Below are 14458 nucleotides of genomic sequence, written 5' to 3'. Positions count from 1 at the left end.
TTAGTAACGGCCGCATGGTGCAAGAAAGCCTATGGCTTATGCTGCACCAGCCAAAAAAAAAAAAAAAAAATATAAGAACAAAACAATGATAAAAACAAAAAATAAATAAAATAAAATAAATAACTAAATAATAATAATTAATAAAAAAAAAAAAAAAAAAGGAAATTAAACCTATCATCCTATGCGCTTCCCTTACCCGAAAGTACTATCCAAATGACCTTTGAATTTCCCCAAACTGTCGGCCTCTACCACCCATGAAGGCATGGGTGGTAGAGGTATATCGCATATTTTTTTAGACAATGATAATTGAATATTTATATCTAATATTACAATATTTATTTTAAAATAAAATATTTTATTTTTTATGGGGAGAACCTAAAATGTGATTGGGCCCCTTTCTTGTTTTATGCTGTGCACACCTATGGACCCCTTAATGTGCTAACTAAAGACAGAGCTGAAATAGGTATAAGACCAACAACCATTAGAAAAACACTTTGTACAATGGGTTAATATTATTGTGCAACTGCTTGTAAGCCATCTCTCAGCAATTCACATCACCACCTATCCTACTATGGAGAATGAAGGCACTGACATTACAGCAGTGGTAGTATGTGGAGGAAATCAAACTATTCCAAGGAGGCAGCATATGCCCAAAGAACAGCTTAATCTAAATAGTATTGCACCCACAATGGAATTCAGGAGCAGAAGCATGAATGTATAGGCCTGTTTTACATGGTATTGAATCATGCTGTATGTTATCTATATTGGTGTTTCATTTAAGAAACATTGAAATTGTGACATTCTACTGTAATGTTCTGAACAATTCTGCCTTATCTGCATGGAAATTCTTTGGAGATATACTAACAGAATCACAAAGCATGGTCAGTATAACAGCAATTTGAGGAGAATAATGTGGTGAAATGTGCCATTTACAGCTACAACCAAGATCTTAATCCAACGAAACACCTCTGGGATGTTTTGGAACAACTGAGCACTAGAACAATCAGTCCTAGTTCAAGAAGATAACTAGCCACAGCCTTCAAGGGAGGAGTTCCACTCTGCACATGTCAAAAACTTATAGAAAGTATGCACCCGAGGGGGGGGGGACATGCTTGTAGAAATTATATTAAATTCCACTATTAAAATTTTTTTAACATTTTTTTTTTCTAATCAGATACTTTTTTTTTTCGTAACTTTTTTTTTTTTTTTTTTTCATTCAGGTTTCCATTACACACTGGGGGGGAATGCTATGTATTTGTAATGCCACTCCAATTTCAATTACTTCTGTGGAAGAATGAACTTACCAGAATTCATATATATATATATATATATAAAAATATAAAGCAAGTCATCACTGAACCATAATTTATATGTGAGGTATGATTCACATATTTTAAAACACTACCTCTGACATTCTAGGATTCCATCCACCATGTCCTTCTTGCATCACCTTTAAAGTTTCTACATCTAATAATACTTTAACTTTATCACCAACGCTGAACTGCGGATGTTGCAGTACTGTACATTTAGTGGCATGAGCTTCCACTGTCTGTCCTAAAATTATGAAAATATTATACATATGAAACAGATATTACATCTGAGTAAAGCAGAAACAGCATACGTTTCTAAAGTAAATATTTAAGACATCATGTAAAAGTACATTTGAAAAAATAAATCTAAATTAGTGTTATTTTATATACATATTGGGAGTGTTTCACAAAATCAATGGCCAAACTTCAGATGGTAATTATTTAGGGCTCTTTAAGTCAAAAATGTTATATGAACAGGTACCCCATTCATAAGCGCTATAGAGTTTAAATCATTTAAATTTGAAAAGTAAATAACAAGGAAATCACAAAGAAAACTTTTGTAACAAATAATAGCTGCTGCTTAACATAAGGAAAAATGTTGAAAGTATTCAAAGAGCAAATCTGTTTAGTGGCATCTAATAACACAGCTTCCAACTTTTGACTTTCAAAATGCTGGAGGTCAGGCAATTGTAAGTAGGAGAAAAAAGGAAATTTTTTTTTGGAAAAAAGCAGGTGTCTGTTGAGTCCACAATGCACTAGAAATTAAATTTATTTGACAAAATACATATTTTATATTAACCCATTAGTGGTGGCACCCAAAATATAGCAAAAATGGTGGAAGGTCACCTGACAGGTGCACAACTTTCTTTTTAATTTTTGGAAATTTTTATAGGGGGTTTTTTGAATCTTAAACAGTGCCAATACTTCATCTTTTCTTAACAGATTGCAGCATATGCATCCCCCACTTATTACTCTTAAATGAGGTTGCAAAAACAGAGTGCTAAGTGAACCTACAATAAGCAGGGGGGAAGAGATATACATAGAATATAATGTAAATAATTTTACATAAAATTAATATAATAACGTAAAATTAACATTAACTGGTGGCATAACCAACAGTTACAATTATTTACATTATATTCTATTTTGAAGACTAAATGCTCAAGGCACAATACGTTATGGGTTTAAATTTACTATATAATATAGGTGTAAATACACCATAGTTTACCCATAAGTTTAACTACATACGTATGTAGTTAAACTTACGTAAACCAATTTCAAAGCACCATTTCATTTTTTTATAACAAAAGTAAACGTAGCAGCACAACTTTTACAATTTTAAATACATAAATTATGCAATAAAATATAAATGCAGTATATGCTCAATAAAATGTTAAAAATTACAGAACCTTATATGTATACAGTATTTACATTTTTTATAATAACAGCTTGTGATACTATTGATTTTCAAAATGCTCAAAGCCACTTAATGAGTATAAATCTAGCACTCATCCAAGTGGGCAGTCCGTTTTCAATTAACACCACTGGGTGGAATGATGTATAAAGTGTAATATTTTTGTAATATGCAAGAAATGGTGCAGTGATCACTTAGATGTATTTTCTACCTATAGATTGAATGACCATAGCGTTTTACAGCCATGAACAAAAGAAACTTGCACAGTACAAACAGCAACAGAAAATTACCAATGGACACAAAAAATAACTTTTGGGGCAATAAACAGACAGCTAAATTGGAAATGTTTTGCACTTCCAGTTTTGTCAGCAAATCAATTATTTTTTCTTTAATTACAATATCGAAGAGCAATAAAAAAAAATTTTCAACAGGTCTCAGGAATCCAAACACCTACTAATACACCTACTACCTCCTCACAAGGCCTTGGAATTAACAGCACAACTCTGGAGGAGGGTATCAAAAAATACAGAGCACTACAGCAAACAAGTGCTGAGTGAACTGTGCTATAGCATGGGACAACTGTACTTATTGATATGTACTTTTTAAGTTTGAATAAAAAATTTAAAATTTTAAATTGTGTTTTGTAGCATTTATTTTCAAAAAGAAAAAAAAACAAGAAAAATTCTGAAAATTGCAAAGAAAACATTTTAGACAGAAAAGAGAAACATGAATCACTTATTCTCTTCCATTTTCTTGTTTCCCACAGTGTAGTGCCTATCTGGAGAGAATATTGGGTTTTGTGTTATTGTCTTTACTCTGTGAAAACAATAATAAATCATTCAAAAACAACTACAGTAAGACTGTAGATGTTTATGAAATTAGTGGGGAAAAGAAAAATAAGTAACCTGAAACTTTAAACATACACAACTGTTCATTTAAAGTTTAAAATTGCCACTGTTCTACCAGTGCAGTTACTCATTTAACCAAAGACAACTAACATGTATACACATGCTTCAAAATATTTTTTTACTTTCAGCAGATACATCAGTTGAAATTGTTTAAATTTGTTTTTCCCTTTTAGTACTTCTTCATAGAGAGTAATACATTTTCATCAAGTATTCATCCACTTTCAGAGGAAGGCATACACACAAATTAATAAGATGACAAGGACAGCCTATTACCCCAAGTGGCGAATCTCCTCTTTCAATACCCTTGCTACGGAGGGTTGATTCAGCCTTTTGATAACGATTTTGACAGTCCTTTAAAACCACAAAATTGCTTTAAAACCATGCTGCCACCACCAGTTGTGTTCTATTTGTTTTCCCTGCTCATGGACTATTGCACGGCATCACAATTTCCATTGAAGTAAAGCACGCTGCAAAACTGCCAAGTCGATCTTGCCCCATTCCTGCTGGCAGACTTTTCACAAGCCTTCAACAGTTCTGGGGTAGCAGTTTCCAAGAGCTCTTTTCAAAAGTCCAAATGCACAAAAATCCATGTATGCGGCGTCAGGTGATTTAACATATATATCTTCAAACGGGATCGAGTGAATACCTGTCACCACTTCCATTCTCTGCAAAAAAGTGCAGATGGGATGTGACATATGGACGCCTTATCCCGGTGCACTAAGATCTTTTCAGTATCAGAACCGTAACAATGTGGGTATTTCACGTTCAAACAATGGCTGTAGAACTTCAGTCTGCTAATACACTGAGTTCACTTACACGTTTTTAGTGACTCTACGCAACTCAAATTTGCCGTTATAACGAAAACCAGCTACAACCATAAAACCTCGGCCAAAACTTTCCTTGCACTGACATGCCCATGTTGGAAAGGCCTTGTCACCCTATGGACGGTAATAAATTGCCCGAATTCTGTTGCAATTGGAGAGGTATACCCACACTTTGTCCAATGTTGCTACGAATTTCCACATTTCAGCTACCATATATTTTTCATAGAGTTTTTTGAGCACTGACCCAATGCTCAGCAATGTGTCTAGCTCCTAAGTGGTGTACGTGGGCCTTATGCTTCTTCTCCAGTTGCAAATTTTCGTTGATTATGCAATAAATGGTTGACTGGCAGGTTCCCACACGTGACGATATAGCTCTTTGGGTTTTTGGATTTTCGCCAAAAACGAGCGACTGCACTTTTCGTACTACCTCCCTTGTTCGACTTGGAGCAGGTTGCAGTTTCTTCGGTGTTTTCCGCTCACTTGCAGCTTCGCAGAATTTTCCTTTGTCATTCAAAACCTTATGCATACCAAACTTAAAAAGTTTGGTATGCATAAGGCAGAATTAGACATTTTGCACCTATCAATAATTTTCACATAACTGTACTCTTCTTCAGAAAGCGCAGTTATGTAACCTTCCAACCATGGATCCAATTTCCGAGGCATGTCGACATTAAAACAACTTCTACAAAAGTTCATAAAGTTTGGGATTGTGCCTGTGAGAAAAAAAAAATTTACATTGCTGCTGTACGTCACAGGCAGTAATGCTTCCAATGGTAGAAGAAGCATTAAAATCTAAAAGTTAGTATAAACACTTTAACCCTCCAATAGGCACATCTATTTACTTAGAAGTAATCGTGCAGTTAGAAAACCCTATTTTATAACATTCAAAAATAAGAAAAAAATTATTCAAAACAGTTTACTTTATTAATATTGTCTTTATTTCCAATCTTTAATGAGCACAAGTGTGAAAAATGCCTTTTTTATACTGGAAAAATGTATATTTTTAATTCATTTTTTTAAAATACCCTCCCTAAAGTGCTTTACATATGCACTTTTTATAACAACTTTTTAATTCCTGAATTTAGGTGTTACTGTTAGTGAGAAAAACTTGAAAGAAATAAAAAATGTCGATTCTTGGTAAGACAAGTCACAATCATTGCAAGAAATGTTGTATACCAAGTCATTTCTTTGGGTTGTAAAAGAGGAAAGGACTGAGCGTTTGTTCAGTAGTGTGTAATTTCCATAATGGTCTGGCCACAATCTTAAGTTCAGTATCTTTAAAGAATGTGTTCAGCTGTTTGTGCCACTGTTCAACGTATGGGACAGAAATAAAGTATTTTTTGCTGTTACTATTGTTGGTTGGTATAGTTATTTGTATCCTATCCTTAAGGCCACTACACACGTTCAGCTAAACCTGTCAGTTATGCCTGCGCAAGCATGCCTGTACAGGTCTACTGGAACGTGTGGATGATAAAACTGCACAGTTATTTTGACCTGCACAAGCGACCGGAGGAAATATGAAAAATCATTCGATTTGCCTGAACTGGAGTGACTTGTGCAGGCAAACCAGAGTGTGTGTAGCGACGTGGCAGGCGCACTGCCAGATTGGGGGATTTCCCTATTCGACTATCATTAATAATTACATAAATTCTATGAAAAAAAACATTTTGTTGCAAATAATAAGCCAACTATTGCTAAAATGTCATCTGTCGATTCCATGGTCAGCCGAATGAATGAATGAATGGCGACAGGTTTACTGGAGCGTGTGGATGCACTATGGACATCCAGTAGACCTAACAATACAGGCATGCCTGCGAAGGCATAACTGACAGGTTTACCTGAACGTGTGTAGCAGTCTTTAGCTTATACCCTAATTCGGTTTATTGTAGCAAGGGGATAACCCCTGTTTAAGAATCTGCTAGTTAATATCTGTATTTAGATTCGGAACCGTAGCTTTCGGAAGCGACAGCCTCCTTTCTCAACAGTGAAGAGAAAGGAGGTTGAGAAAGGAGGCTGTCGCTTCCGAAAGCTACGGTTACCGGTATTTTAATGATTTTATTTACAACATTTTAATTTTTAGCACTTTTATTATAACTATTGTAAATAGATCAGTTTTTATTTATTTTATATGTATATATTTTAATTTTATAGTAAAATTAAATACTATTTAATTGCATGGTTGGTGTTGAGTGTAGTTATTGTGAATACAAATAACTACACCAACTAATGATCGTAACATCAAAAAATACTTTATTTCTGTCCCATATGTTGAACAGTGGCACAAACAGCTGAACACATTCTTTAAAGATACCGAACTTAAGATTGTGGCCAGACCATTATGTAAATTATATGCTATAATGAACAAATGCTCAGTCCTTCCTCTTTTACAACACAAATAAATGACTTGGTATACATTTCTTGCAATGATTGTGACTCGTCTTACCAAGAATCAATGCCATTCCTGCTGAATGTTCAAGTAAAACAGCATGCAGCCTCATTCTGTGCTTGAGAAGTTCAGCAGCATGAGAATTAGCCTTTCATGCTGTTAATGCAAACAATACAGTTTTATTTAACGAGCCCAAAATACTTAGTGTCCAATGTAATTATAAGAGACTATTAATTGCAGAAACCATCGAAATTAAATTACATGAGAATTGCAGTTGGACCTCCATATAACGAAATCGATCATTCCATTGAAAAAATTTGTTATACAGAAATTTCATTATAAAGAAATATGACCTTTTCAACAATGAAAAATACTGTGAATTCAGAAATTAGCATTAGTAGAGCATATGATGCAAGAAAGCAAGCTTATGCAGCATCAGCCAAAAAAAAAAAAAAACACACTCCCATTTCACACCTCCTTTCGTTCCAAATACCTGTCCAGCTCAGCCTTAAATTTATTTAGGCTATCAACTTCCACAACAAAGGATGGAAGTCTGTTCCACCAACCAACTACCCACTGGCTAAAGGCAAACTTCTGCACATCTATTCTACATCTTCTCAAAGGCATAATTTTGCACGCTTCTGACTGGGTTCCGTTTCCTCAAACAGTTTGAGAATCGAAACAGGGTTTTTCAGAATGGTTGACACACTACTGGCAGGGACTCAAATTTTAAGCAATTTCTTTTTTTTTTTAATGCTGTGATTACACTGTTAAGCACTTACACTATTAAGAGGAAATCCTTGAGTGTAGTGTGGAACACAAAATTTGTGTTCCACACTACACTCAAGGATTTCCTCTGAGATACTGTAAGGTGGTTACTTGCACAGTAGTTAAAACAAAGCTAAAATTAGGGACCACTTGTAACTACCATTTAAACAGAGACAGGTGAAATTAATGAAAGTGTGGATGACTCATTTCTTCAAAAAGAACAGATGAATTTCAGAGATAAAGGAAAATCACTCTCCCCTAATTCTCTAATAGGATGCTTACAGTATAAAATAGGTTGACCAGAGCCAGTGCCTGCGTCGAGAATATGCCTTAATCTTTGCCTATGGCTGTGGTCAGTGACGTGGGACTTCTCGGCATAGTAGTGTATAAGTTGTATTGGTTTTACTTCTTTTTAGCCATTGCTGATCCACTGCTGGGCAAAGACCTCTCTCAAATTTCCATCTTTTTCTACCCGCACCATATTTGGCCAGTTTCCTCCTACAAGGTTTTACACCATTAAATTGTAAAATGTTTTAGCTCTTAATTTGTGGAATTAAAGCCTTTAGCTATTAAAAGCTAAAGGGATTAATGCTTAATCCTTTTAGCTCTTAATTCGTGCTTTCTACAGCATCACCTTTATTGCCTAAAGGCCGGAGGTGCAAAAAATGCATACTTGGGTCTCTCGAAATCAGTTCATTATACGGAAATTTTCTTCATTATACAGAAACTATTTTCAATGTAATGACCAAGGGGGAAATCAAAAAAGTTCGCTACATAGAAAATTTTGCTATATGAAAGTTCGTTAAAGAGAGGTCGGACTGTATATTAATGTTCGCTGTCCATATCTAATCTCCGATTTGCGGTCTTTTACGAGCGCATGCGCAAAGACAAATAATCTCTCTAATTAAGAGTCAAGCTCACACATGCTCTATAATTTCCATTCCTGTGATCATGAAATATGGTTGAAAAGTTGTCAGCTTCAGGAAGGAAAATTGTTTTTCAATCTTTATGTTAAACTTTTTAATTAATTTTTTAATTGTTTTTTTTTAATTTTAAATTAATTCTTTAATTGCTTTTGAATTATTCTCAATTGATTTTTTAATTTTGCATTAATCTTTTATTCATTTTAATTTCTGCAGTGTCATACAGATCATATTGAGGTAAACGTCTCTTTTTCTACAGCTCAGAAGTGTGCTGGTGTGTTTGCAGATATTTGACTTTGAAAACTTTCTGACAAGTCTTTCTGTTCACAAAATTCTGTAAATGAAGCTATTTGTATCTTTTCATCTCATTAATAATTTGCAGATTCCTACTGTATATTTTGTTCTTAAGTATAGGGGAAAAAAATTACACAAGGATACAAGTGTCATGCAAACATTTTGGACCATTTATCCCTTTTGATTCATTGTTTTACTGGTAAATTAAAATATCATTGTGTCTTATTGTTCTCAATAATAAAACATTGTAATCGATAAACAAAAAAAATATTCCAAACTCATCCTCAAAATTTAGCCTGACATGTTACAAAGTATGCAGATTTAAAAATTAAATTAAAAATTTGTGTCTGCTTATATCTTAGCTTCCAGAAATGCTAGAGAACAGAACGTCTCTAACAACTGATCACTCAGAATTAATGTGACATGTAAGTAAGCTTGTATCTTTTTTGTTGCGTAACTCTTTCATAGCTCACATAATGAGTATAGTCCACCTCCTCACTGACCTCCACAGACTTATCGGTACTCTCTTGGGAGGAGGAGAAGCAGTGACCATATAGATAAAATCAAAAACTTCCACTGCAACTGGAAAATTGAACAATTTGCCTCTGCATGCACCAGTGGTGAAATAGAAAAGCTCTTCCAGAAAATGACCAATTCAAGAATGAAGTCCTCAGTTACAATGGCTTTGCCCTTTTTCACTTATGAAAAGGCTCAAATTCAAATCCCACTGGAGAATAGAGGAATTCCTAAAGGCCTCTTTAATGAGGACTGTAGTTGTAGTTAGGCAGTCTCAAGTGGAGGAATTAAAGTCTCCTGTGTTATTCCAGGTTTTTCAGCCTAAACAATGTGCAAATTGGTCTGTAAATTCACTTATACAGACATAATATGCTTGCATGGTATAGCCTACAATACTGTAAGCAGTAAACTTCAAAAACCAACAATAAGACTAACTGAGACCTAAACTGCCAATTCTCAAATGGTTTACCCATTTTCCAAAGCATGGCCAGAAAACAGGTAGTACAAGACCTGGGAGTCTAAAACGCTGATGGAACTGATATTCGGGTGACACTCAAGTCAAGTGGACCCAATTTTGGCGAAGTCCGGACGGTCTGTGACAGCCAAATCCTCTGCTTGCACCTTCACGATGGTGGGACTGTTAGTAATCCTGGGTATAACCTCCATGCACAAGTACATGGTGGGTGACCACCCAGGTGTGAACCAACGTAAGCAGGGGTCGAGGTGTGGCGCCCACACCACATGGAGGAATGCCGACCGTCTATGTTACCAGGCAGTACTAGGTGGTAGATGACTCTCATCAACCGGTGAAATACCACCACTTTGCTTATTGGAGGCTTGAAGTGGTGGAACCCATGTTTAGTCTCTAGAGCTACGTTCCGGTCAACCCTTCCCTATCTCTTCCATCATGCAGTATGATTGATGACTTTTGAGGTTATGACGAACGTCATGGCGAGATCCAAATATTCCTTAGATTTCGAGGGCACAGCTCTAAAACAGTGTTCGCAGGCCAGCCGCTAGTTACTACACCGGACCGAACCTATTGGTAACTCTCTAGGAGGCTTCCGGATCAGCTAGTGTATAATCTTGCTACCTCTACTCTGCCAGATAGTGACTGGGGGGAGTCCAAATAGTGTGTATGCGGGGAGCATTGTCGAGGCCATGTTATGTCAAGGACCTGGGAATATTCTTCCACGTGTACGCCATATCCAAAATTTCATTACTGCATACAACATGTCCCACCCACTTTTTCTTACCATTGAATACCCCATGAATTATCAAGCTAATAGAGCAAGCTTATCTATGAAAAGATCTAAACCTCCCAAGCACTTCCTAATTCATTTCACAAATATACGTGGTCTCAATTCTAATCTCAACGATGTCCATTTCCACTTGCAGTCTGCCAAACCCCATGCACTTTTTCTGACAGAATCTCAGTTATCGGTTGATTCAACTACTGCTCATCTCAGATGTCCAAATTATTCGCTGTATGATTCCTTTCGCCTCAAAGGTGGTACTTGTGCATATGTCCGTTCTGATATTCCCTGTCAGAGACTTGGCAATTTGGAATCTCCTCTCTTTGATCTTCTCTGGCTTAAAATCTCTCTACCTCATTGTGTCAAATTCATCTGTTGTCTCTACCATTCTCCCAACTTCACTAATCACTTGGAGCTCTTTGACTTCCTCTCTTTGCAACTTGACTTTCTCCAGTCCAACTTTCCTAACAGTGAGGTAATTTTCCTTGGTGATTTTAATGTTCACAACTCCAGCTGGCTTCCATTTTCTAGTCACACCGACCCAGTAGGTCGAGATGCTGAGGCTTTTGCAATTACTAATGACCTAGCACAGATTGTTCATTTACCTACAAGAATACCGGACAATCCTAATCATACAGCTGATACGCTCGATCTTTTTCTCACAAACAACCCTTCTAAGTACACGGTCGAAGTGAGAGCTCCTTTAGGCACTTCAGATCACAACTTGGTGATTGTCTCTTCTCCAATGGAACCTTTATCTCATGGCTATTCCCAACCTCGTGTTGTTTGGCATTACACGAAGGCAAAATGGGATGACCTGTGAGACTTCTTTTCTTCTTTTCCTTGGTCGGATTACTGTTTCAAAATTTCTGATGTCAACGTTTGCTCAGATCGTATCAGTGAAATTATTCTAGCAGGAATGGAATCCTTTATCCCACACTCCACTTTAAAATCTCATCCTTTATCTAAACCTTGGTTTTCCAATAAATGTGCTAAGGCTGTTCAAGAGAAGAATACTGCATATCGTAATTGGCTTGTTTTTAATTCTTCAGTGTCATTTTCTGCCTACACCAAAGTTCGCAACAATTGTAAAGCAGTTATTAATCAGTCCAAATGAGAGTTTGAACAGGCTAAGAATAGAAAACTTTCTTCTTGCCCTAATGGTAGCCAAGCATTCTGGTCTCTTGCCAAAGCTATTGGCCGCAACTTTTGCCCATCTCTACTCCCACCTCTGTCCAAACCAGATGGTTCTGTTGTCACTTCAGCCAAGGATAAAGCTGACCTGCTAGCATCCCATTTTTCTTCCAGCTCATGTATTAATGATCTTGGTAAAACACCTCCCACCATTCCCAACACGCTCCATTCAATGCCTCCTGTGGTCTTTCGTCAAAAGGATATCAGAAGGATTTTGATTAAACTTGATGCTAAGAAAGCTCCAGGTCCTGATGGTATTTCTCCACTTGTTCTCAAAACCTGTGCTCCAGAACTTACTCCTATTCTTTGCCGCCGCCTTTTTTCACTTTCTTATTCCAAAGGTGTTTTTCCTTCTGCTTGGAAATTTGCTCATATCCAGCCAGTTCCAAAAAAGGGTGACAAATCCCTCCCATCCAATTATCGTCCCATTGCAATTACTTCTACTCTTTCTAAAGTAATGAAGAAATCAATTAACCGCCAACTCTTAAACTATCTAGAAACATTCCGTCTGATCAACGATCGCCAGTATGGATTCCGTCAGTGTCGATCATGGCAATATTCTGGCTTACGTTACCCATTTATGGACTAATTCAATGGAAAGGTTCGGTGAAACACAAGGAGTTGCTCTTGACATCTCAAAGGCTTTTGATCATATTTGGCATAAAGGTCTTCTAAACAAGCTTCCATCTTATGGTTTGCCAACTGTTTTTAGTAATTTGTTATCCAGTTTTCTCTCCGATCGCTCACTGAAGGTGATGGTAGATGGCTCTCTGTCTTCTAACTTCTCCACTAATGTCGGTGTCCCCCAAGGTTCAGTTCTTTCCCCCACTCTTTTCCTCTTGTATATTAATGACCTTCTTCCATTGACAGGAAATCCTATCCATAGTTTTGCCAATGATAGCACATTGCATTCCACTTCCATTTTGAGAAACCTTGTCCTGCTAAATCAGCTTCAACTTGTCGAAAATCTGCTACCAATTCCTTAAATGCTGATCTTCAGGTAATTCTCCAGTGGGACAAAGACAATTTTGTTGATTTCAACCCTTCTAAAACTCAGTCTTGTCTTATATCTCGCAAAAAGGATTCTTCTGCTCCTATGCTTATCTTTAGTGACACTCCGATTTCTAGACAAAATGATATATCTCTTTTGGGGATTACCCTGACTTCTAATCTCTCTTGGCACAAGCAGATTACAAATATTGCTTCCTCTGCATCTAAAAAACTTGGTTTTCTCTTTCGCTCTCGGCGCTACTTTTCTTCCAAACAGCTGCTCACTCTGTATAAATCGCAAATCCGCCCTGCCATGGAATATTGTTCCCACATCTGGGGTGGTGCCCCTAAAACCTCTCTCAGGCTTCTTGATTTCATTCAGAAGAGGGCAGTTAGGTTAATTAATGATTCATCTCTAACAGAGTCTCTCCACTCGCTCTCTCATAGACATACTGTTTCTGCTGCATGCCTCTTCTACAGATACTTCCATGGGCACTGTTCTTCTGAATTGGCTTCTATAATTCCCGCTTTCTCTTTCAAAACAGTCCAAACATGTGCCGCCACCAGCCAACATCCATTTACTGTCCAACTTCAAACCCACAGAACCAACTTTTCATCTTCCTCATTTATTCATTCAACTGCCATTTTCTGGAACAACCTTCCTTCATATGTATTTCCTGAAAATTACAATCTACAGAAGTTCAAGTCCAATGTCAACAAATATCTTCTTTCATCTTCTCAACCTCCAACCCAAGCACGGTACTAAGTACTATAGGTTCTAATACCTCTCGTGTTTGGGGTTCACATAAAAAAAAAAAAAAAAGATAGTGGATTGCAGGATTTTGGAGGTTTTAAATGTATACAGTTTATACTAACAAAAGTAAAAAAACAGCGAGTACTGTATCCAAAATTTTAACAGTTTATTTTATTACTGTATATTTCAATGCTTTTAATCTGCCAAAGTAGGGCCTTGATTATTCAAGCTTCCATTAACCAAGATCTCTGGTAACAAAACTGGCTGACCAAAGTAGTGTACAAACTTTTAAACTGCTTAAGCAACAGTGTGTATCCAATGGACTCAACCAGTCTTCAAACTGTGACTGACATCTGAATAAGAACTCTGGCATTCAGGTAGAAAAATTAATTATATATATGCTCAAATGTGTAATCATTAGTGACCATTTTAATCTTTTGGAAAAATTTTCTCTGAAGTAAAATAAACGGGAATGCTTTGCATTTAATATACAAGTAACAGAGCAATATGGCCTTGGCCTTAGATGCAAATGTGCTATAAAATAACAAACATTGTAATATAAAAAAAGTAAACTTATCAGCCAATGCATTTAGAACTTTCTTTTTAAATAATTTTAATTAAATGCTGTAAGAGAAAATAAAATTACGGATTTATTAATTTGGTGCATTACTCCATAAATACTTTTTATTGAAATTACTTTATACAATAAATACTGTACCATCGTTGAGAATGCAAACTGGGGTTGCATTCTCAACGATGAAATTTGACCACAGTAATGTTAAATAAAGGTCAACAAAACAATAGTTTATGCTTAAACAATGATTTATTTATACAAAGAAATGAAAACATAGCCTTTAAAATCAAAAAATTATAATAATAAATTGTTTATGTCTTATAAATGTTATGTTTGTTTGTTTGTTT

The 14458-nt window shown here is 36.2% G+C and overlaps 1 protein-coding gene across 1 annotated transcript in view; it reads right to left on the bottom strand.

Annotated features, from left to right (window-relative positions):
* mib2 (E3 ubiquitin-protein ligase mind bomb 2) overlaps positions 1-14458 on the bottom strand; it is a 388603-nt gene that overhangs the window by 220194 nt on the left and 153951 nt on the right. The window contains exon 8 of the mRNA XM_090373924.1: positions 1406-1554. Coding sequence (XP_090230050.1) covers positions 1406-1554 — 149 coding nt within the window. The remainder of the gene's footprint in view (positions 1-1405; positions 1555-14458) is intronic.

The sequence above is a fragment of the Mastigoproctus giganteus genome, chromosome 5 (assembly GCF_048544385.1).
Source record: "Mastigoproctus giganteus isolate SK-2022 chromosome 5, ASM4854438v1, whole genome shotgun sequence".
Lineage (NCBI taxonomy): Eukaryota > Metazoa > Arthropoda > Arachnida > Uropygi > Thelyphonidae > Mastigoproctus > Mastigoproctus giganteus.
This window is presented reverse-complemented; position numbering and strand designations above follow the sequence as displayed.